Source organism: Sturnira hondurensis, unplaced genomic scaffold, assembly GCF_014824575.4.
Source record: "Sturnira hondurensis isolate 20B ecotype Veracruz unplaced genomic scaffold, ASM1482457v3 Scaffold0001120, whole genome shotgun sequence".
In the NCBI taxonomy this organism is placed as follows: Eukaryota; Metazoa; Chordata; class Mammalia; order Chiroptera; family Phyllostomidae; genus Sturnira; species Sturnira hondurensis.
In genome coordinates, this window is record NW_028073751.1 from 1,742,150 (window position 1) to 1,764,518 (window position 22,369).

Below are 22,369 nucleotides of genomic sequence, written 5' to 3' on the forward strand. Positions count from 1 at the left end.
TTCTTTTTTTTTTTTTAAGAGTTTTCATTATTTTATTTAATTCTCTAAATTTCTTTTTTTTATGATGCTTTTATTTATTTATTTAAATTTATTTTTTTAAATATATTTTATTGATTATACCATTACAGTTGTTCTATTCCCCCCTTCAATCCCTTCCACCCGCACCCTCCCTCCCCCACCATTCTGCCCCCCCTTAGTTTATAACCACGTGTCTCAAGTTCTTTGGATTCTATATTTCCCCCACTATTCTCACCCTCCCCCCTATCTATTTTCTACCTACCATCTATGCTGTTTTCTGTGCCTTCTCCCCCCTTCTCCCCCTCCCACTCCCCTGTTTCTAACCCTCCATGTGTTCTTCATTTCTATGGTTCCACTCCTGATCTAGCTGTCCACTTGGTTTGCTTTTGTTTTAGGTGTGGTTGTTAATAGCTGTGTGTTTGCTGTCCTTTCACTGTTAATATTTTTCATCTTCTTTTTCTTAAATAAGTCCCTTTAGCATTTCATATAATAAGGGCTTGGTAATAATGAACTCCTTGAACTTGACCTTATCTGAGAAGCACTTTATCTGTCCTTCCATTCTAAATGAAAGTTTTGCTGGATAAAGCATTCTTGGCTGTAGGTCTTTGGATTTCATGACTTGGAATACTTCTTTCCAGCCCCTTCTTGCCTGGAAGGTCTCTTTTGAGAAATCCGCTGACAGTCTGATGGGTACTCCTTTGTAGGTGACTGTCCCCTTATCCCTTGATGCTTCTAGGATTCTCTCCTTCATTTTGGTCTTGGCTAATGTAATTATGATGTGCCTTGGTGTGTTCCTTCTTGGGTCCAACTTCTTTGGCACTCTCTGAGCTTCCTGGATTTCCTGGAAGTCTATTTCCTTTGCCAGACTGGGGAAGTTCTCCTTTATTATTTGTTCAAATATGTTTTCCACTCGTGGTTGTTTCTTTCCCCCTTCTGGTACCCCTATAATTCGGATGTTGGAACGTTTCAAGATGTCCTGGAGGTTCCTAAGCCTCTCCTCATTTTTTTGAATTCTCATTTCTTCATTCCTTTCTGGTGGGATGTTTTGTTCTTCCTTCTGGCCCACCCCCTTGATTTGCGTCCCAGTTTCCTTTCCATCACTATTGGTTTCCTGTGCATCTCCCTTCTTTTCATTTAGTTTAGCCATATATTCCACTAATTTGTGACTTTGTTTCACTAATTTGTGACTTTGTTCCTCTAATTTGTGACTATAATCTACCAGTTCTGTGAGCATCCTGATAAATAGTGTCCTGAATTGTGCTTCTGAGAGGCTGGCAATTTCTTGGTCGCTGAGAGTTATTGGCTCTTGGACTTTGAGTTCTTGTGCCATCTTTCGGGTTGTTCTTGCCTGTTCCATAGCAGGATCAGAGCCCTAAAATGTTCACTAGAACGGGGCAACTAAATCGCTGGTTTGTGTCGTTGTATGTGGGGGCGGAGTCAAAGAGCAACAATGGCTCTCACCGGTATTGCAGGGAAACTAAGTCGCTGGGTTGTGACGCTGTATGTGGGGGCGGGGCCAAAGAGGGACTCTGGCGTCCCGTCTGCCGCCTGCCGCCCCGGCCCTCACGGGTGCCGAAGGGCAACTAAGTCGCTGGGTTGTGACGCTGTATGTGGGGGCGGGGTCAAAGAGGGACTATGGCGTCCTGTCCGCCGCCTGCTGCCACGGCCCTCACCGGTGCCGCAGTTGCTGCCGTCACCTGGCCCACGCGTTTCGTCCCACTGCTCGCGAGTGCGCCACCGCCGTCAGCCCTCGCCCCCTGGGGCCTGCGTGGTCTGTCTCACTGTGCGCGAATATGCGCCCGCGGTCTGCCCCGCACCCCAGCTGGTTCTCGTCCGCCTGCGCGCCTGGGTCGGGGGCCCTGTCCTGCCCGACCCCGCTCACTGCTGGCTCCGCCCCTCTTACCGTCCCCGTTGAACGGTTAGATGTAGTCGGACTTCCGTATAATTCAATTTTCTGTCCTTTGGTTGTGTCTTTGTTTCTCCAAACCTTTGTTTTATTCAAACTTGGTTGTGGGAGAAGGCACAGTGTTTCCACCTATGCCTCCATCTTGGCGGAAGTCTGTTTATGGAGATTTTCTATTCCTGGGGAATCTCTAAATTGGCAAAGGTTTTTTTTTGTAATCATCTATTGTCATTTTCTTGCTTCCTTGGACCTGGGGTGTTGGTCATCATGTTCTCAGAGAAGCTCTGGACTGACTTTGAAGTGTATCTTTAGAAATTTGTCATTTTGCAGAGAAGTGGCTGAGATGTGAGCTTGATAGTTTGAGAGAAGGGGGGAAAATCCAGAAGAGGGGGAAATCCAAGGAAATGAAAGATGGCAACCTTTGAGAGAAATTTAAGCTTCTTTAGCGTCATTAAGACCAGTGAAAGATGTGATTTTGGGGGGTATCTATATTGAGTCAGGGTCTAAGGCAGTATTTAGTTTGGTGTATCTACTGCTGTAGGAAGGATTCAGTTAAATACTATACATTTATTGTAAGTCTGCATTTCAAAGCAGGTGCTGGGAGAGATGTTAAGACTGCAGTCACCATTGTTAACCTCAAGTGATTTACAAACTAATGGGATTAGCATTAGTAATACCACTGATGGGAAAGAAATAGCAACCTGTACCCATTTTTGTTGATCTGTAATAAGAGACATTGCTATTTTTGAAAAGACTTTATTTGTTTTTAGAGAGAGGGGAAGGGAAGGAGACCGAGAGGGGGAGAAACATCAGTGTGTGGTTTGCCTCTCCTATGCCCCACATTGGGGACCTGGTCTACAACCCAGGCATGTGCCCTGACTGGGAATCAAACTGGCAACTCTTTGCTTTGCAGGCTGGCACTCAATCCACTGAGGCACATGAGCCAGGGCTTCTTTCTTTCTTTTTGGAAAAATATATTTTATTGATTATGCTATTATAGGTGTCCCATTTCCCCCCCTTCATTCCCCTCCATCCTGCATACCCTCTCTCACCCATAATCCCCCCTTTAGTTCATGTCTATGTGTTTTAAGTTCTTTAGCTTTTACATTTCCTATACTATTCCTGCACTCCCCCTGTCTATTTTCTACCTACCATGAATGCTACTTATTCTCTGTACCTTTCCCCCCCTCCTCCTCCCGCTTCTCCTGTTGCTATCCCTCCCAGTGATCTTCATTTCTGTGGTTCTGTTCCTGTTCTAGTTGTTTCCTTAGTTTGTTTTTGTTTTAGGTATGGTTGTTAATAACTGTGAGTTTGCTTTCATTTTACTATAGATATTTTTATCTTCTTAGATAAGTCTCTCTAACATTTCATAAAATAAGGGCTTGGTGTTGATGAATTCCTTGAACTTGACCTTATCTGAGAAGCGCTTTATCTGCCCTTCCATTTTAAATGAAAGCTCTGCTGGATAGAGCAATCTTGGATGTAGGTCCTTGCATTTCCTGACTTGGAATACTTCTTTCCAGCCCCTTCTTGCCTATAAGGTCTCTTTTGAGAAATCCACTGACAGTCTGATGGGAACTCCTTTGTAGGTGACTGTCCCCTTATCTCTTGCTGCTTCTAGGATTCTCTCCTTCATTTTCATCTTGGCTAATGTAATTCTGATGTGCCTTGGTGTGTTCCTCCTTGGGTCCAACTTCTTTGGGACTCTCTGAGCTTCCTGGACTTTCTGGAAGTCTATTTCCTTTGCCAGATTGGGGAAGTTCTCCTTTATTATTTGTTTCAATAAGTTTTCCACTTGTTGCTGTTCTTCTTCCCCTTGTGGTACCCCTATAATTCGGATGTTGGAATGTTTAAAGATGTCCTGGCAGTTCCTAGGTCTCTCCTCATTTTTTTGAATTTTTGCTTCTTCATTCTTTTCTGTTTGGTTGTTTCTTTCTTCCTTCTGGTCCACTCCATTGATTTTAGTCCCAGATTTGTTTCCATCACTATTGGTTCCCTGTGCATTTTGCTTCATTTCACTTGGTGTAGCCTTCATTTTTTTCATCTAATTTGAGACCAAATTCAACCAGTTCTTGAGCATCCTGATCACTGATGCTTTGAACTGTGCATCTGATAGGTTGACTATCTCTTGGTTGCTTAATTGTATTATTTCTGGAGCTTTGATCTGTACTTCCTTTTCGGCCATTTTTTTTTGTCTTGTTGTGCCTGTTATGTACGAGGGGAGGAGCTTTAGGTGTTCACCAGGGCGGGGCAACCCACATGGCTGGGTTGTGTCGCTCTATGTGGGAGTAGGCTCAGAGAGGGAACAATGGCACTTGCTCTGCTCTCTGTCAGACCTCAGTCCCTTCCATTGCTTCCCCCTAGTGAAGGGCCTTTCTGGTGCAAATTCCTGTGTGGGTGGTAATTCCTTTGTGGGTTTGTGTTCGTACTAGGACCCTGTGAGTCTATCCAGTGAACTTTCCCCAACCCCCACAGGTATTTTCAGTCAGTGTTTTGAGGCCTTATTTCCTAGTGCTGGGGCCCTGGGTTGCACCATGTGTCCTGCTCCCCAGTTATCTGTGTGCAAATGTGGGACTGCCACCTGGTCAGCCAGCTGCCTTGCTCGGGTGCCCTGCTTCTCAATTGCTGCCTCACTGGGTCTGCCTGTTGCTACCCTGTGCCTGGGGTCTGCTAGCCACCACCTGGGCACCCAGGGTCCACCCACTGGGTCTTGCGCACCCAGGGTGCCTTTTGCACCCCGTGTCACTGCTTCCTGTGCCTCCACCCAACTTAGCCTCGCCTGCCCATCTGGATGAATGTATCTATTTCAGCTCCTTGGCTGTCTGACTTCCATACAGTTCAATTTTCTGTCAGTTCTGATTGTTAATTTTGTTTCTAAATTTTTGTTGTTTTTATTTTGGTTGTATGAGGAGGCACAGTGTTTGTACCTATGCCTCCATCTTGGCCGGAAGTCTCCTTATTTCTTTTTACATGCTAGGTGTAACCTAAAACAGTTGAGCCAGTTTAGTTAGTAACTTAACTTATAAAATGTTTTAAATGAAGTTACCATGCTCAGAAAAGCCATGTCTGTTTCTGTGCTCGAGGAGCTCGATTTCATGAGAGATAGATGCACTGCTCCGTGGCAGGGACTGTGAGAGAGATGAGATGCTTTTGAGAGATGAGATGCACAAGCACTGGAGAAGAGTCTCATGGTGTGGAGGTAGGTGATGAGGCTGGCAGGGTAGTGTGGGGGTCAGGTTTGTTCGAAAGAGTTTTGGCTTCATCCTGTCTGGGAAGCTATTCCAAGTTATGTTTCAGAGGGGAGTTGACCCTACAATGATGATAAATAACTAGGCCTGTTAGGAGAAGATTCTTAGATAGTCTGAATCAGGATCTAGGAGAGCCCTGAGAATGGGAAGTTATTAGAGAAAGACTTTTATTGAGGTACAGAGGTGGGGGAGGGAAGAGAAGGAAAGGGAGTTGTAGAACCTCATTGTATGGGACTTGGTTTGGTGGAACATTCTCAGTGGAGATAGGGAAGGCCACAGGGGAACAGACTGGAGGGAAAATGCTTGGTTTGGGGCCTGTGGATTTTTGAGGAACTCCGCTCTGCAGGTGTGTGTGAGTCCTTTAGATTGGGGAGATGCCAGTCTGGCTAGCGAGGCACTTTTGCTGACTGCTTTTAGCCTTCACTATGGTAACTGTAAGAGGTGGGGTTTGTCCCTTTGTTTTTTTTTGTGGGGGAGGGGCTGAGGAGAGTGGGAGGGGGTTTGGTGGTTCAGGATTTCTTAACTAGTATAAACAGTAAAAATAGAATGGGTCCCAAGTTTTTTTAAGTTAGGAAAGATGAAGTCTAAACCTGTAACCTTTTTTAGCTTCTTTGCTTATCTTTTAGCTTTATCTTCTACCACTTCACTCTTTATCTTTTTTTTTTCACTCACATTTGTGGTTCTTAGAAGGTGCCAAAGTGTTTTGGTGCCACTGTCCCTTTGCAGAATCTGAAACTGCTGCCCCCCACACCTTGCCCCATCCTGTACATTGTATCCTCAGGGAGGACTCCTGGCCAGTTGGGGACTCTCCTGGGTGCCCCTCTTGTGCACTAATGAAGAAGCAATTAGCAGTATCATAGTTGCTGATGTATTATAACTGTTTTTTTGTTTAGAATGTACATTTTCCCCCAACTTTTTTTTTCATCTTTAAACGTACAGAAAAGTTGAAAGGGTAATACAATAAACTCTTAATTTATCAGTTCACTTAGATTCACCATTTATTAACTTTTTCAAAATTTGCTCAGTTGCTCTATATAAACATTTTTGAGGCATTTGAAAGTAAACTGTAGGTACTAGGGTACTTTACCCTTTAGTTCTTCAGCATGTAACTGCTAAGAAGGATAACATTGCTCTTACATAACTACAGTCTCACACAAGAAATTTTACATTGATGCAGTAACATTATTTAGTTAAAAATTTAAGAATGGTCTAAGAACCAGTGTTTGCTCTCCTTGAGCACTTGTGAGAAATGTAGACTCTTCCTACACTAGACCTATTGAATCAGGATGTCCATTTTAACAAGATTCCTAGAAGTATTCCTCTCATGCATAGTCTTTATTCATATTAAATTCACCAGTTGTCCCAGTGGTGTCCTTTATAGTTTTTTTTTTTAAATCCAGGAATCAGTAAAATATCACATACTGCATTTAGTTGTCATGTCTCTAGTTTTGATTTTTAGCCCTTTTTTCCCCTTATTATGTTGATACTTTTAGAGAGTTTAGGCCAATTTTGTAGATATTCTGCAGTGTAGATTTGTGTAATTGTTTCTACTTTTGGCGAGAATATTATCTGTGTGAAGATGAATCTTTCTCAGAGCATTGCAGTTGTCAGGTGGTTCTGCTAGTGGTGAGGTTAAGTTTAAACACTTAAGTTTAGGGATCTGCCAGGTTTTTCCATTGTAAAGGTAACCTGTTCCTTTTTTGTACTTAATCGTTAATTGCTGTGATGATCTGGTAGGGGTTTCTAATTGAGGACATGGTAATTGGTCAGTCATGGATGAATTAATGAATGACAAAATAGGTCATCAAAGATATATATTCTGCGATAGCAGTTTTAGAGGCCATTCTTTCTTGTTTTCTCACTCAGTCTGGGTAACTTTGTAGACTGTAGTCAAGTGCAGGCATCTTTTCTCCTGGCTTTCCCAAGAAAACTAGAGTCCTTTTTGTAGGCTTTTCCTCAGCTGTGTTCAAGTTTCTCTGTCTTTTAGCCCCATTGTTCTAAAACAAAAACCTCTTTTTCCTTTTCTCTCCCTTTTCTCCTGTGCCTCCAGTCCAGATGCTGGTTTCATCTTTGCTTTGCTTTTCAGAACAGAGTCATCCAGTTTCTTATGGAAACAGGGACCTCCTGTGCATCCGTATCAGTTGTCTGTTAGGAGAGCTGAGTGCAGTTTTCTGTTAAACACTTCTGTTGTTAATGGTCTCAGTCATGTGGGGTGGAAGCTATGTAAATGAACAGAGATATCCAGTCCTTACTGCAAATAGTCACTTCTGGAGCTTTTTGTTTAATTTTGTTCCTTCACTTGATCTCTCACCTCTTCTTGCTCTGTGCTCCAGCCACATTGTTTTCTTTTTTTCTAAGTCCCAAGAGATGATGGCTTGTCTCTTACCTCTGCTTATAATGCTTTTCCCCTAGACTCACTTGACTGCTTCTTCCTTGGCTTTCAGATTTCACCTCAAATGTTATCAAAACAGAAAGGCCCTTGAAGGACTGTGCAGAGTTTCATTACCATTACCCTGATTAATTTTTTTACTAGCACTGATACCTGTCGTATTTATGCTATTACTGCAGTGTATGTTTCGTGAAGGCAGAGTTTTTGGTCTTGTTCTGTGCTGTCTGGAATAGTGCCTGTATGGATAAGACACTCAAGTATTTGCTGATTGAGTGGCTAAGTGGCTGACTGAACCTTTACGGTTTACCTTTACCCTTTGCTTAGTGTGTTTGGTAACCATGTGTCTCCTGATACCTGTGGCAGGGCAGTTCTTTCATTTTGCTGCCCCTGTGTTTCCCATTGCCTCAAGAAAACAAGGAACAAAATGAGAGTGATTAAAGGTTTTATTGTGATTAACAAATAGTTACCTTTAAAAATAATTATAATCATAGTAGTCATAATCTTTAAAAAATAATAAAGCCTAGCCAAGTGCTGTTTTTCTCATAGATTCGTGTACCTGGAAGGAGATAGACAACTTCTATGTGCCATAGTAAGTGCCTGATATAAAATGTATATGATGAGTTGATAGCGTGTAAATGATGGCTTATTTAATCCAGTTACTCTATGGTAGATGGGAAACTTTTCACTATGTGTTTGACTCTTAGTTTTCATCAAGGCTAAGTGGGATTTTTTTGTTGTTGTTGTTTTTCACCATGATACTGTATTTGTGATTAGAAAGACTGCAGTTGGGGGGAAATACAGTAAATTTTCTCTTGTTTATGTGGAACGTGTATATTTTTATACCTCTTGCTTTGTTACCTCTCCTTCTCCCCCCTCCCCCTCTCCTCTCCTCCCCTCTCCTCCCCCTTCCCTCCTCCCTCCTCCCTCCTCCAACCAGTTCACATTTTAGAAGGTGACAGGCTTAGAGGATTTAGTAAAAGAGGCAGGTGAGTCTTAATTACAAGGGTTACCTTGGTGTTTCTTTCTTTCTTTTTTTTTTTTTGACAGTGACTGGGAGATTTGAGAGTTGAGATTCAAGAGCTGTGTTAACTCTGTTTAATGCAAAAGCAGCCTGGCATCCTTGTGACTGCACTGGTAATCCACAGTCCTATATCTTCTGCAGTGTGACAGTTAATGTTACTGCGGGTGCTCTTAAGACTAAATTTTCTGATTTGCATTTAGATGAACCATCCTAACATTGCATTACCTTAACCTTGCCGTTAAAAAAAAATTGGCATTGAGTAGCATGGTAAAGATATTCTAAAGCTTTGGAGCAGACGTGGTTTAAGAATGATGTGGCCATTCTGTTGTAAATGAACATTTAATGTCTTTGAAGAAGGTATGTAGCTCTTTGCGTGAAAGGCAGTTTGCCAGCAATCAGTCTCCTTAGTTCTGATGGAGCTATGCTTTTACTTTCTGCTTGCTTCTTCATTTCTCCATCATAAAGATTGTGGGTCAGATGCCTACATCTCTTCCCTTTCTGAATTTATATCGAACTTTTGCTTTATAGCCAGGATTGCTGTTTATAAGGTAATGAAGACTGAATAACTCTAGTTTAACTTTTTATTTAGTTCCACTAAGCTTGATTCCTCCGGGAAAAACCTAAGGTTGCTGTAATTCATCAAGGTTGGCTAACTCTAGTAGGTTTTGTAATAGATCTTGTGAAGGAGTGCTCTGTAAGTTAATTGGAAAACTTAGAAACTGCCAAGAGTTTAAAACTTATTTGTTTAGCTACTCTAAACAATATCATTAATTGTAGAGAAGCAGAGATATGACTAAGATTAAGGCAGGAGGTTTGTCTTCGTAGGCTTGTAAATACTTTAAAATCAGGTTGCATAAGTTCAGTTCAACTAATACTGCATTTGCTCTGCTTAAAGCATCTTTGCCAGAAACTTAAGGGATATAAAGAAACATAAGCATAGTTATCACCCTTAAACTTAAAATATAGCTACAAAGGCTACAGGCTAAACCTGGGGAAAATTAATTACATTTAATAAAACAATACAGAGACTGTATTGTTTGAGAGGTAAGTGAAAGGAATACTAGAATTTCAAGGCTGGAAGGAGTTGGAGCTTACAATTTAACTGCTTTTTTTATGGATGAGAAAACCAAGGATCCAGAGAGTTGGAGTGATTGCCCAAGGTCAGCTAATAAGTTAGTGACAAAACTGGTACCAGAAGCTGTGTTCTTTCCAGATAACATATTCTCATTAGATTTTAAATACTTCTACTTTTTGAAATCCTTTTAGCCTTGGGGTCACCAAAAGCATAACTCGGCTCTGTAGTATAGTTTAATAGTGTTCAGTGTCACTTGTGGCAGGGCCTTTGATTAAAGATGCTGTGCAAGGGAGTTTGCTTCCATCACAGTCATTGAGAGACTGAAAACACACTGAATGGTCCCCGATTTTCCAGTATTAGTGTATTTCCAAGTTTTTCAGTGTGAGTGAGTGAGTGAGTGAGTCCTTTGCCTTAATAACACCTTTAGTGGGAGTGTGCATCTGGTGAACTTTTATGTGGATGCCTAGAGACATTAATTACTTAAGAGGATGTGGAGTTCTGGAATGAAGAATTGGAAGGGATTTTAGGGGAGAATCTTGTACAGTAGTTGCAAAGTGTTGTCAAACAGTGCAAACCTAGTACTCAGACATGTTTGCTTGACCCACACAGTGGTAAATTTTCTTGGAACTAGTTTTGCCAGTGTTAAAGTTGGGAGATTTTATGTGAAAATCTGCATCTCTAGATCTCTTGAAAAATCTGATGACTTGATAACCCTGGGTCTGCATGATAAAGATTGCCTAGAGCTGCTGGGCAGCTGGGCACATGTATTCCTGATTAACCAGTCCTGGTCCATCCTAGCAGTCCCTAACAGTATAGAATAGAGTCAGGTGTCTTTGCCAGTTCATTATTATGCTTATACTCTGCCTTTATTGGAGTTAAGAAAGTGAAATTATTTTGTAACCCAAAGTATCAAAATTAGGAAAAGAGGAGACCAAGAAGGCTTTTCTTTTTGTGTGTGTGTGCTTTAAAAACTAATTTTTAAAAATTCAACAATATAAATACCCAAGAGGACACACACAGAGGGCTGTGCCGGGCTCCTGGCCCTAACCCCAAAGGCAGCTTCTGCCAGCCTTTGCTTGGCTTTCTCTCTGAGGTTTTCGATGTGTATGTCTAGGCATCTTTTTTCTTTCACTTTGACTTTCCCTCCACCATTCGTCTCCCTACTGTCGCCCACTGGTCTCCTTTGTAGATCTAAGTGCTGGAGAGCAGACTGTCCGTGTGAGGTTCCCTGTCCCTCAGCCCAACACAACGCTGTGACAGGCAGCATCCTTCCAGCATGCTGTGATCATGAACAGCCTGATGTATGCCTCTGTGACCTGTTGCAGGGGTGACTGCTCGGGAAATCCTTGGGTCAAAGGGTGCAAGCGGTTGAAATTTTGACATGGATGCTGACAAATATTCTCTGAAGACTGCAGCCTCTGCGCTTTGCCCATGGAGGAGCAGGTGACGCCTTCTGGCACCTTCCCAACGCCCAGCACTGCAAAGGAGCCGTGCCTGCTCCTGGTGCAGGGCATGCCAAACTCCTGTTGGGCTATTCCCTTTACTTGGGTTTTCAAGCATGATGCAAAAAAAAATATATCTATATCTATATCTATATCTATATATATGTGTATATATATTTTGACTAATTCACACTAGATGGCTACTGTTGTATTCACTGTTGTCATTTTTCATTTGACAGTCTGAGGGAAAAGAGATTAGTGCCCCAGACTTAAGAGTTGAGGTATTGCCTGCTTTGAAAATTCTTGCAGCACCCCTGTTGAAAGTTGTCACTTTGGAGCATAATTATTCTATATCTTCTAGATATTTCATTTTTCCTTATTGGTCCATTTAGGTTTTCTGCTTCTTACTGAGTCATTTAAAAATAGTTTCCCAGAATATCTCTTCTTTTGTCAAAATTTTCAGTTAATATGTAATTGCATGTAATCTTTTATAATTTAAACATTTCCTTCCTAGTCATTGTTATTCCCCTTTTCTCATTTCCAGTTTTATTCCTGCATGCCTTCTATTTCTCTAAAGTAGCTGTCCACAATTTTGCTATCTTATTGGCCTTTCCATGAGCTGTTTCCAATTTATTTCTGCTGTCATTTTTATTATTTTTTAACTTTTGCTTTTCTTAAGAGTTACTTCTACATCTTGATTTGAGTGTTTAATTTTTTGTGATTTTTAAAAAATATATTTTATTGATTATGTTATTATAGTTGTCCCATTTCCCCCCTTCATTCCCCTCTACCCTGCACACCCCTCCCTCCCACATTCCCCCCCTTTAGTTCATGTCCATGTGTTCTAAATTCTTTAGCTTTTACATTTTCCATACTATTCTTGCCCTCCCCCTGTCTATTTTCTACCTACCATGAATGCTACTTATTCTCTGTACCTTTTCCCCCCCTCTCCTCCTCCCACTTCCCCTGTTGCTATCCCTCCATGTAATCTCCATTTCTGTGGTTCTGTTCCTGTTTTAGTTGTTTCCTTAGTTTGTTTTTGTTTTAGGTAAGGTTGTTAATAATTGTGAGTTTGCTTTCATTTTACTATAGATGTTTCTATCTTTTTTTCTTAGATAAGTCCCTTTAACATTTCATATAATAAGGGCTTGGTGATGATGAACTCCTTGAACTTGACCTTATCTGAGAAGCGCTTTATCTGCCCTTCCATTTTAAATGAAAGCTCTGCTGGATAGAGCAGTCTTGGATATAGGTCTTTGGATTTCCTGACTTGGAGTACTTCTTTCCAGCCCCTTCTTGCCTGTAAGGTCTCTTGAGAAATCCACTGACAGTCTGATGGGTACTCCTTTGTAGGTGACTGTCCCCTTATCTCTTGCTGCTTCTAGGATTCTCTCCTTCATTTTCATCTTGGCTAATGTAATTCTGATGTGCATTGGTGTGTTCCTTCTTGGGTCCACCTTCTTTGGGACTCTCTGAGCTTCCTGGATTTCCTGGAAGTCTATTTCCTTTGCCAGACTGGGGAAGTTCTCCTTTATTATTTGTTCCAATAAGTTTTCCACTTGTTGCTGTTCTTCTTCCCCTTCTGCTACCCCTATAATCCGGATGTTGGAACGTTTAAAGATGTCCTGGAGATTCCTAAGCCTCCTCATTTTTTTGAATTCTTGTTTCTTCGTTTTTTTTCTGGTTGGTCATTTTTGTCTTCCTTCTGGTCCACTCCCTTGATTTGAGTCCCCATTTCCTTTCCATCACTATTGGTTTCCTGTGCATTTTGCTTCATTTCACTTAGTTTAGCCTTCATTTGTTCCTCTAATTTGCGACTAAAATCAACCAGTTCTGTGAGCATCCTCATCACCAGTGCTTTGAACTGTGCATCTGATAGGTTGGCTATTTCTTGGTCGCTTAAAAGTATTGGCTCTGTGGTTTCAATTTGTTGTTCTGTTTGAACCATAATTTTTTGGTCAGGTTGCACCTATTTCATATGGGGGGCAGAGCCTTAGCTGTTCACTAGGGTGGGGCAACCCAAGTTGCTGGGTTGTGACGCTGTATGTGGAGGCGGGGTCCAAGAGGGAAAAAAATGGTGCTTTGCTCCACTCTATGTTGTACCTCAGTCCCTTCTGCCGCTTCCCTCAAGCAAACTGGGCCTTTCTGGTGCTGATTCCCATGTGGGTGGGCTTGGGTGCATTCTAGGACCCTGTGGGTTTCTCCAATGAATTTTCCTGTGGGGGTAGGAGTCTCTCCCTGCGCCTCAACCCCCGCAAGTGTTTTCAGTCAGTGTTTTGGGGCTTTATTTTCTGGTGCTAGAACCCTGGGTTACTTGATCTGTCTTGCTTCCCAGTTATCTGCGCGCAGATGTGGGATCACTGCCCTGTCAGCCAGCCACCTTGCGCACGGTGCTCTGCTTTTCAGTTGCTGCCTTGCTGGGTCTGCCCGTTGCCACCCCATGCCCGGGGTCTGCCAGCAGACCCGGGGTCTGCTCTGCCCAGGGTCTGCCCGATGCTTGCGCACCTGAGGTGCCTTGTGCGTCTGGTGTCACCGCTTCCTGTGCCGTGACCCATTTCTGCTTGTCAGCAGACTCTGCCCCACCTACCAGTCTGGATGACTGTGTCTATTTTAACTCTTTGGTTGTCGGGCTTTCATACAGTTCAATTTTCTTTCAGGTTTGTTTGTTACTTTGTTTCTGCATTGTTGTTGTCCTTATTTTGGTTGTTGGAGGAGGCACAGTGTGTCTACCTACGCCTCCATCTTTGCTGGAAGTCCCCAAGAGGCTTTAAAAAAAAAAATTATTAACATCTGTATGAATCTTTAGAAGACTCTTGCTCTTTCTCTAGGACAAGCTTAGTTTTTTCTCCAAGTTTCAGAAGCTGTTTACTGTTTCTTCTTTTTTTTTCCTGCCTGGGCTTGCTGGGTGTTTGCAGGCACACCTTGGGCAGCTTCCTCCCTCTTTCCTCCTTCTTCCAGGTATCTTCTTTTCCACAGCTTCCCTTGGCCTGAGACCCTATCTCTCAGACCAGTGCTCTCACCTTGGTTCCCAGTTTTGTTCATGTAGGGTAAGTGGGGCCTGAGCTGTGGGTTCTACAGCAGTAGGATGCGTGTGTACTGCTTGCACCTTGATTTGCTGGTTTTCAAATTACCAGCTCCTCAAGGCCTAGTGGTTTTCCCCAGGCAGGGGATGGGCTAACTGGCTTTAGTTGTGTCTTGGCTCCCTCCCTCTACAACCCTTGAAAGGTTTTCTGTTATATTTGTGTTGATGCAGTGGCTGTGGAATGCTAGGATAAGAAATGCAGAATCCTTGGGGTAAATCATTCTTTCTGAAAAGTCTTACCTGTGACATTTGATCACATTTGCTTGAATTGTTATTCGCCCTTTAGCAATCTAGAGCACTCCATCTTTAGTTTAAACTTTTAAACTTTAAAAGTTTACTGATTTGGGCTGATCAGCTTAGTGGGCAAACAACCTTTAAAACTAAAGTATAGGCCTGACATAATATGTGTGGAGAACACATTTGCCCACATGGAATGAAACAAATTCCCTGGAAACTGTCATTCTGTATTACCAGATTAAGCAAATCTGAATTCCTTTTGGTACCCCATCTCCAGTGATTCTAGAATTTTTTGATGGTTAGATAAGTCTTGGTGAAATGTTAGATGATATCTACACTGATATTTTCAACAATATCTAAAAGGGTCTACCTCTTCATTATCACTCCAGCATGTGTTTATGGGAGATGATGAAAACATTTATATTTTTTTAAATTTATTTATTTTTATTTATTTAGTTTTAGAGGAGGGAGGGAGAGAGGGAGAGAATCATTAATGTGTGATTGCCTCTTGTGCACCCCCTACTGGGGACCTGGCCAACAACCCAGGCATTGTGCCCTGACTGGGAATTGAACTGGCAACCCTTTGGTTTGCAGGCCCACGCTCAGTCCACTGAGCCACACCAGCCAGAGCAAGATACTTTTATATTAAAGTTGTTAAGAGTGGGCTAGTCACAGATATGTGCTTTTCTGTCTTGTACTAGTTATTTTAATACAGATTTTAACAATTAAAGTGAAATTAAAAAAACAATTCTTTAGGCACACTAGCCACATTTCAAAACATCTCTCTCCTCTCCCCTCCTTTTTGCCTTTTCCTTTATTCTTCTCCTTTGCTTTCTCCTTTCTCTCTATTCCTCCTCTCTTCCTACCGCTCTCACTTTCTCCATCCTTTCTCCCTTCCTATCCCTGTTTTTTCCCATTTTCCTCATACTTTCCCTCCCTCTCTTCTTCCGACTGTCTCTCCTACTTTCTACTCCTCTCTGTATGTATACATGTATTTAATATATTATTTTTTCTTAAGTACAAGAAAGTTGCAGGCAACATGCTCATTACATGAAACAAGAACATAACTACAATATAATGATGAAAATGTGAAAATTTAATATTGATATAATATGTAATTCATAATCTATTTTCAAATTTTATCAATTATTTCAATATTCTTTTCTTCCAGAGGGTGGGCTGGGGGAAGGAGGCAAAGAGGAAAACTTGGTACAACTGTAACAGCATAAACAATAAAAAAAATGTTTGCCCTGGCTGGTGCAGCTCAGTGGATTGAGCGCTGGCCTGCGAATCACACGATCAGGGTTTGATTCCCAGTCAGGGCACATGCCTGGGTTGCAGGCCAGTTCCCAGCAGGGGACGCATGAGAGGCAACCATACATGGGCATTTCTCTCCCTCTCTTCTTCCCTTCCCTTCTAAAGATAAATAAACAAAATCTTTAAAAAATGTTTTAACTTTCAAAAAATTTTTTTCTTCCAGTACAATTTCCATCCAGAATGAGTGCATTTAGTCATATCTTTTTAACTCCCTTTAATCTGAAAGAATCTTTTAATCTATCTTTGTTTATCTTACCTAATTTTTGAAGACTACAGTCAATTATTTTGTAGAGTATCCCTCACTTAAGTATCCCTCACTTTGAGTTTGATGTTTCCTCATGGAGAGATTGAGATTATGTAATTTTTGTAGGAAATATCAACAGAAAGTCACACTTGTGACCTTTTGGTTCATAGGCCAGTAGTCAATCCACTGGGCCGCACACCAGCCAGGGCTCCTCCATTTTTTAAAAAAAGAGAATTTGTTTATTTATTTTTATAGAGAGGAGAAGGGAGGGAGAGAGGGAGAGAAAAGAAACATCCATTGGTTGCCTGTCATATGTCCCGCAACCCAGGCATGTGCCTTGGCCTTTCTGTTTGGGAGACAACACCCAACCGTTGCTCCACACCAGTTAGAGCTCCTCCATTTTTTTAAAGGAGAAATTTTGTGTATACAAAGAGGCTAAAAGAATAAATCTGTCAATAAGTCTGCCTAGTCATGTGTTCTCCACCTAGAGTTAACAATTATGAGTATTTTTTATAATTTTTCACTATGTATGTTTTCGCTTTTGCTGAACTATTTGAAAATTGCAATCATTTTGACACTTTACCCCTAAATATTTCAACATGCATCTCCTAAAAATAGTCATTTTTGTGCACAGCCACAATTTCATTTTCACACCTATGAAACTGAGCAGTAATTTCATAACATCACCTAATATTTAATAAATAGTAACAATTTACCAATTTTCCTTCAACTGACTTAATGGCTGTTTGTTTCAAACCAGGCTTCAAACTGGATATATGTATTAGATTCTTATGTCTCCTGATCCTTATAGACTAAAATAGTCCTCCCATCTTCTCTTCTCAAATATTGACTGAATAGTTAAGGCCTCATTGTCTTTTTAGAATGCTGTACATTCTGTATTTGTTTCCTTGTGGTGGGTATTTTTTTAAATCATGCTATCTGTATCCTCTGTAAACATGTATTTCCTATAAACTTGAAATTCAGTCTAGATTAGGGTGGTTTCTTAATCTGCAGTTGACTTTACATTAGAAAAATTTTGTCTTTGTTTTCACCAACAGAAATTTAGCATTTCCTTCTGTATTAATGTAGATGACAAACCAGTTTTAAGTTGAAACTGTGACTTTGTCACCAGTAGGAATTTCAGTGCTTTTTGTGTCTGTAGTAATTATAATATGTTTATTACTTTGGAGCAGATACAAGATTTCTCACCAGATTTTGTTTTTTTTGTGTGTGTGTTTTTTTTTAAAGATTTTATTTATTTATCTTTATAGGGGAAGGGAAGGAGAGAAGGAGAGAAATATCAATGTATGGTTGCCTCTCGTGAGTCCCCTGCTGGGATCTGGCCTGCAACCCAGGCATGCACCCCGACCGGGAATCGAACCGGGATCGTGTGGTTCACAGGCCCTCGCTCAATCCCCTGAGCTACACCAGCCAGGGCTGTTTGTAAAGTATTTTGATAGCTAAATTTTAATGTTTTCCTTTATCAACCTTTGAGTTGTATTTCATGCATTTAAAACACGTTCCAAGAAAGGGTCTCTAGCCACACTGTGCAGTACAGAAGCCATTAGCCGTGCTTGGCTGTTGAGCACTTGATGTGGCTTGTTTATATTTAAATATGCCCTAGGTGCAAAACATTCCAGATTTGGAACACTCAGCACCTATGTAAAATATCTCCAGTAATTTTCAAAAATTTCTGATTATATATTGAAAAAATACTTTAAATATATTGTTGAAATGAAGTTTATCGATTTCTTTTTACTTTTTTTCAGTGGGACAAGTTGCTTTATAGGTGTTAATAGACTGACTGCATAGGGATTCATGGTGTTGAAAAGGGTGTGGAATCATCCCAGAGAGGCTTCGTTAGACTGAGGTGGAAGATTTAATTTTGCTGTTGCACGACTATCTTTGCTCAGTTTGTAGTGACATTGAGGCTCTTGAAAAACAACACTTTTTTCTCATCAAGAATACTTTATAGGTAATGTAGGATACTTTATATTTTGTCATACTTGAGAGCATATAATATCAGGTGTTTTATTGCAATGCTAAGTTAATTTGTTTAAGGACATGACTTAAATCTCAACATTGTAAAGGTACTTCTTACCTCTTTGCAATTAGTGGGTAACCTGTCAGGTGATACTTTTGGCACCTTATGGATATCCTGTTCCCCAGTACCCTTTCACCTAAAGTGTTAATATTCGTTGATAATACTTACCTGAGTCAGTTACTACACTGGGGTTTGCAATGCTCATTTTCTAACCCTAGCCTGTATTCATGGTAAAGAAATTTCTTCCTACCTTCTTTCTTTTCTTTTGTCATAGGATGGATCGATCTATCAGTCATAGTTAATAGTCATTGTTCTTGATACTCATATTGTAGTAAATTAGGGCAGTAGAGCCTTTGGTTCGTGTGTCTTTTTGATATGATCATGTTAGTTTTTGTGCCCTTTCTTGCTTTCTGCACAATATGATATCTCAGACCTGGAATAAGCCTTTTTTTTTTTGAGGAGCACTGATTGTTGGTTGCTTGCGATTTATTAGGTTATCTATTTGACAGGTAGTTTACAGTTTTTAATGATTATATCATACAGTGTGGTCCAAGTTTTTAAATATGCATCTTTTTCATTTAGATAAAATTCTGGAAGTTGAATTTTTGAGTTCTAAGGCACCCTTTTTGGTTTTAAAGTTCTGTCAGCAGTGTGTTGTTTGGAAAGTTGTGTTTACTTCAGCTACATAGCTTTCCTATCTTTTTGTCTTCAATCTTTAAGGCACTATTAGAAGCAAAACCTAACTGCTTGGTGTTCATTGAAGTCTTTCCCCCTAGTCTTAAGGCCTCTGTCTAATGGAAGTTTACTTTGATGTTGATACAGTGATGTTTGACTGTTTCTTGAAATTTCTTCTGGCTGTGAATGATAGTAGCTGTAGGTGCAGAGGGCATCAGACTTAAGCCTTATGTTTTAATAGAGTGAGACAAGATGTTCTGTGTAATGTTTAGATAATACTGTACGATAAATATTATACAGTAAGAAAAATAAGATTCTTTTGTATTAGTCTTCTTTCACTATAGCTTCTCATTCTCCTTCTAAGTTGGCATGGAAAAACTGGAAGTAGACTTCCAGCCAAGATGAAGGTGTAGGTGGAAACACTGTGCCTCCTTGCACAACCAAATTTAAAGACAAAAAAGATTTAGAAACAAAAATGAAACCAAACAGAAAGAAAAGTAAACTGTACTGAAGTCCGACAACAACGAACCATTTATCTAGACTGATAAGAGGGATGGAGTCAGCAGCAGCAGAGAGAAGTCCCAGCAGGACTAGGTGGTAATTGGTGACCTGGGCGGGTGCAGACGGAAACCCAGTAAGGCTTGCAAGGCGGCTGGCTGACCTCGGACACACATTTGCATGCAGAGAAACCAGGCAGGTTTAGACTTTATTTCCCATTGCTGGGGCCCTGGGTTGCGCGGCCAGTGAGATAGACCGCGCAACCCAGGACCCCAGCAATGGGAAATAAAGCCTAAAAGCACCAATTGGAAAAACTTTCGGGGGTTGAGGTGCTGGGAGAGGCTCCCAGCTTCACAGGAGCATTCCTTGGGGAGAACCACAGAGTCCTAGAAGGAACATAAGTCCACCCACCCAGGAACCCACACCCCAAGGGCCCAATTTGCTTGTGGAAAGGGGAGGAGGACTGAAATCCGAGAGAGAGTAGAAAAAACACCAGAGCTCCCTCTCTCACCCTGTCCCCAGTCACAATCCAGCAACTGGGCTGACCTGCCCTGGTGAACACATGGGCCTCCATCCCTCACACATAACAGGCATGAACAGACCAAAACATTATGGCTCAAGCAGAAGAACAGCTCAAAGGCCCAGAGCCAAAACTTCTAAGCAACCAAGAGATAGCCAACCTATCTGATGCACAGTTCAAAATACTGCTGATCAGGATGCTTACAGAACTGGTGGTTGATTTTAGTCACAAATTAGAGGAACATATGAAGGCTAAACTAATTGAAATGAAGGGAAATGCACAGGAAACCAATAGTGATGGAAAGGAAAGTGGGACTCAAATCAGGGAGTGGACCAGAAGGAAGAAAAAAAATGATCAAACAGGAAAGAATGAAGAAGCAAGAATTCAAAAAGATGAGGAGAGACTTAGGAACTTCCAGGACATCTTTAAACGTTCAAACATCCGAATTATAGGGGTACCAGAAGGGGAAGAGGAAGAGCAACAAGTGGAAAACTTATTGGAACAAATAATAAAGGAGAACTTCCCCAATCTGGCAAAGGAAATAGACTTCCAGGAAATCCAGGAAGCTCAGAGAGTGCCAAAGAAGTTGGACCCAAGGAGGAACACACCAAGGCACATCAGAATTACGTTAGCCAAGATTAAAATGAAGGAGAGAATTCTAGAAGCAGCAAGAGATAAGGGGACAGTCACCTACAAAGGAGTTCCCATCAGACTGTCAGTGGATTTCTCAAAAGAGACCTTACAGCCAAGAAGGGGCTGGAAAGAAGTATTCCAAGTCAGGAAATGCAAGGACCTACATCCAAGATTGCTTTATCCAGCAAAGCTTTCCTTTAGAATGGAAGGGCAGATAAAGTGCTTCTCACATAAGGTCAAGGTCAAGGAATTCATCATTACGAAGCCCTTATTATGAACTGTTAGAGAGACTTACCTAAGAAAAAGAAGATCAGAAACATGTACACTAAAATGACAGCAAACTCACAATTAGTAACAGCCACACCTAAAATAAAAGCAAACTACGCGGATAGCTAGATCAGGAGCAGATAGCTAGATCAGGAGTGGAACCACAGAAATGGAGATCACATGGAGGGTTAGCAACAGGGGAGTGGGAGGAGGAGAAGCGGGGAGAAGGTACAGAGAATAAGTAGCACACATGGTAGGTATAAAATAGACAAGGGGAGGGCAAGAATAGTATGGGAAATGTAAAAGCTAAAGAACTTAAGACACATGGACATGGGGGGGATGTGGGAGGGAGAGGGTGTGCAGGGTGGAGGGGAATGAAGGGGAAAATGGGACAACTGTAATGGCATAATCAATTAAAAAAAAAATATATATGAAAAAAACCCCTGGAAGTAGAACTGTCTTGGTACCAGAGAAGCCCAAAGGTAAAGGCTCTCATGTTTGGGAGTGCTCTCTTGTAGTACCTCTGATGTTTGTAAACTTGAAATCTTAAGTCATAGGAATTACAGGGCCTTCATATGCAGGCTAGTAAGAATTTTTCTTTAATTTTGTGGTGAATGTAGCTTTTCTGATATAAAAGTCCTTAAGTAGGAGATTTGTTACTTATTTCATCTCATTGTTTGTGTTTAATATTTACCTGACTTTGGTTTTTTGTTTCTCTTTCAGAAATGACTGCTGTCCACGCAGGTAACATAAACTTCAAATGGGACCCCAAAAGTCTAGAGATCAGGACCCTGGCAGTTGAAAGACTGTTGGAGCCTCTTGTTACACAGGTAAGAATCTGAAAACTCATACATACACAGTTGTTTGAGAACATGGTTCCATAGGAGTAGGTCTGGGTAACAAACAGAGCAGGGTTATTTAGTTCAGAGGTTTAATTTGAGTGCTTAAGTTTAAGTTGATGGTACTTACATGATTTGGCTCCACTGATAATTAAATGTTAATGTGTGGATTCATTTAACCCTTTAGAAACAATTTTTCCATCTTGTTGGCAATAATACGGGCCAGTAGTATGTAGTGCAATTTTCCAAATGTTTGCACTTTGCAGATATTTTCTTGGCATCACTCTTTTCTTGGAATATCCAAGAAAGATTGGATATGGAGCCTTGATTGTTAAATCGATTCATCCTGTTTAATACCTTTCATAATCTATTAGCAGGTAATTTAATTTGAGGATATAAGTTTGATATGTTTTGTTACAAATTCAATATCACAGTGTAATGACATTTCATTAACTGTTAACAGCTAGCTTTGCACTTTTACTGTTCTGGCACAGTTTGCTAGTGTATGTGTGTGTGAGAGAAAGAGAGAGAGACAAAATGTAGTGCCATGTGCTGTCCTTTAAAAAAAACCATTCCAAACAATACATATAAACTAATATTTTAAATATATATATATATATATATACACATACACACACATGTACATGTGTATATGTACATGTTTTTTAAAATATGTAGGACTATGTGGTAAGACTCAGGTATATTTACTTTATTGGAGCCCAACTACTGCAGCTGTCAGTAGGTCTTTGTGTGACAGATGGTGCTAATAACCAATCTTCTGTCGACTTCATTGTACAGCTTGTCTAGTATTATATGTATTTATGGTGGTTAATGTTCTGGGATCTAAAACACCCTCATGGTAGGCTACTCTGAATAGCTATTTCTTAAGGAACTCCGCCTCCACTAATTAATTGCTG

The 22,369-nt window shown here is 40.9% G+C and overlaps 1 protein-coding gene across 1 annotated transcript in view; it reads left to right on the top strand.

Annotated features, from left to right (window-relative positions):
- Positions 1-22,369, top strand: part of CTNNA1 (catenin alpha 1) — a 198,758-nt gene that overhangs the window by 17,428 nt on the left and 158,961 nt on the right. The window contains exon 2 of the mRNA XM_037061371.1: positions 21,337-21,443. Coding sequence (XP_036917266.1) covers positions 21,339-21,443 — 105 coding nt within the window. The 5' untranslated portion in view covers positions 21,337-21,338. The remainder of the gene's footprint in view (positions 1-21,336; positions 21,444-22,369) is intronic.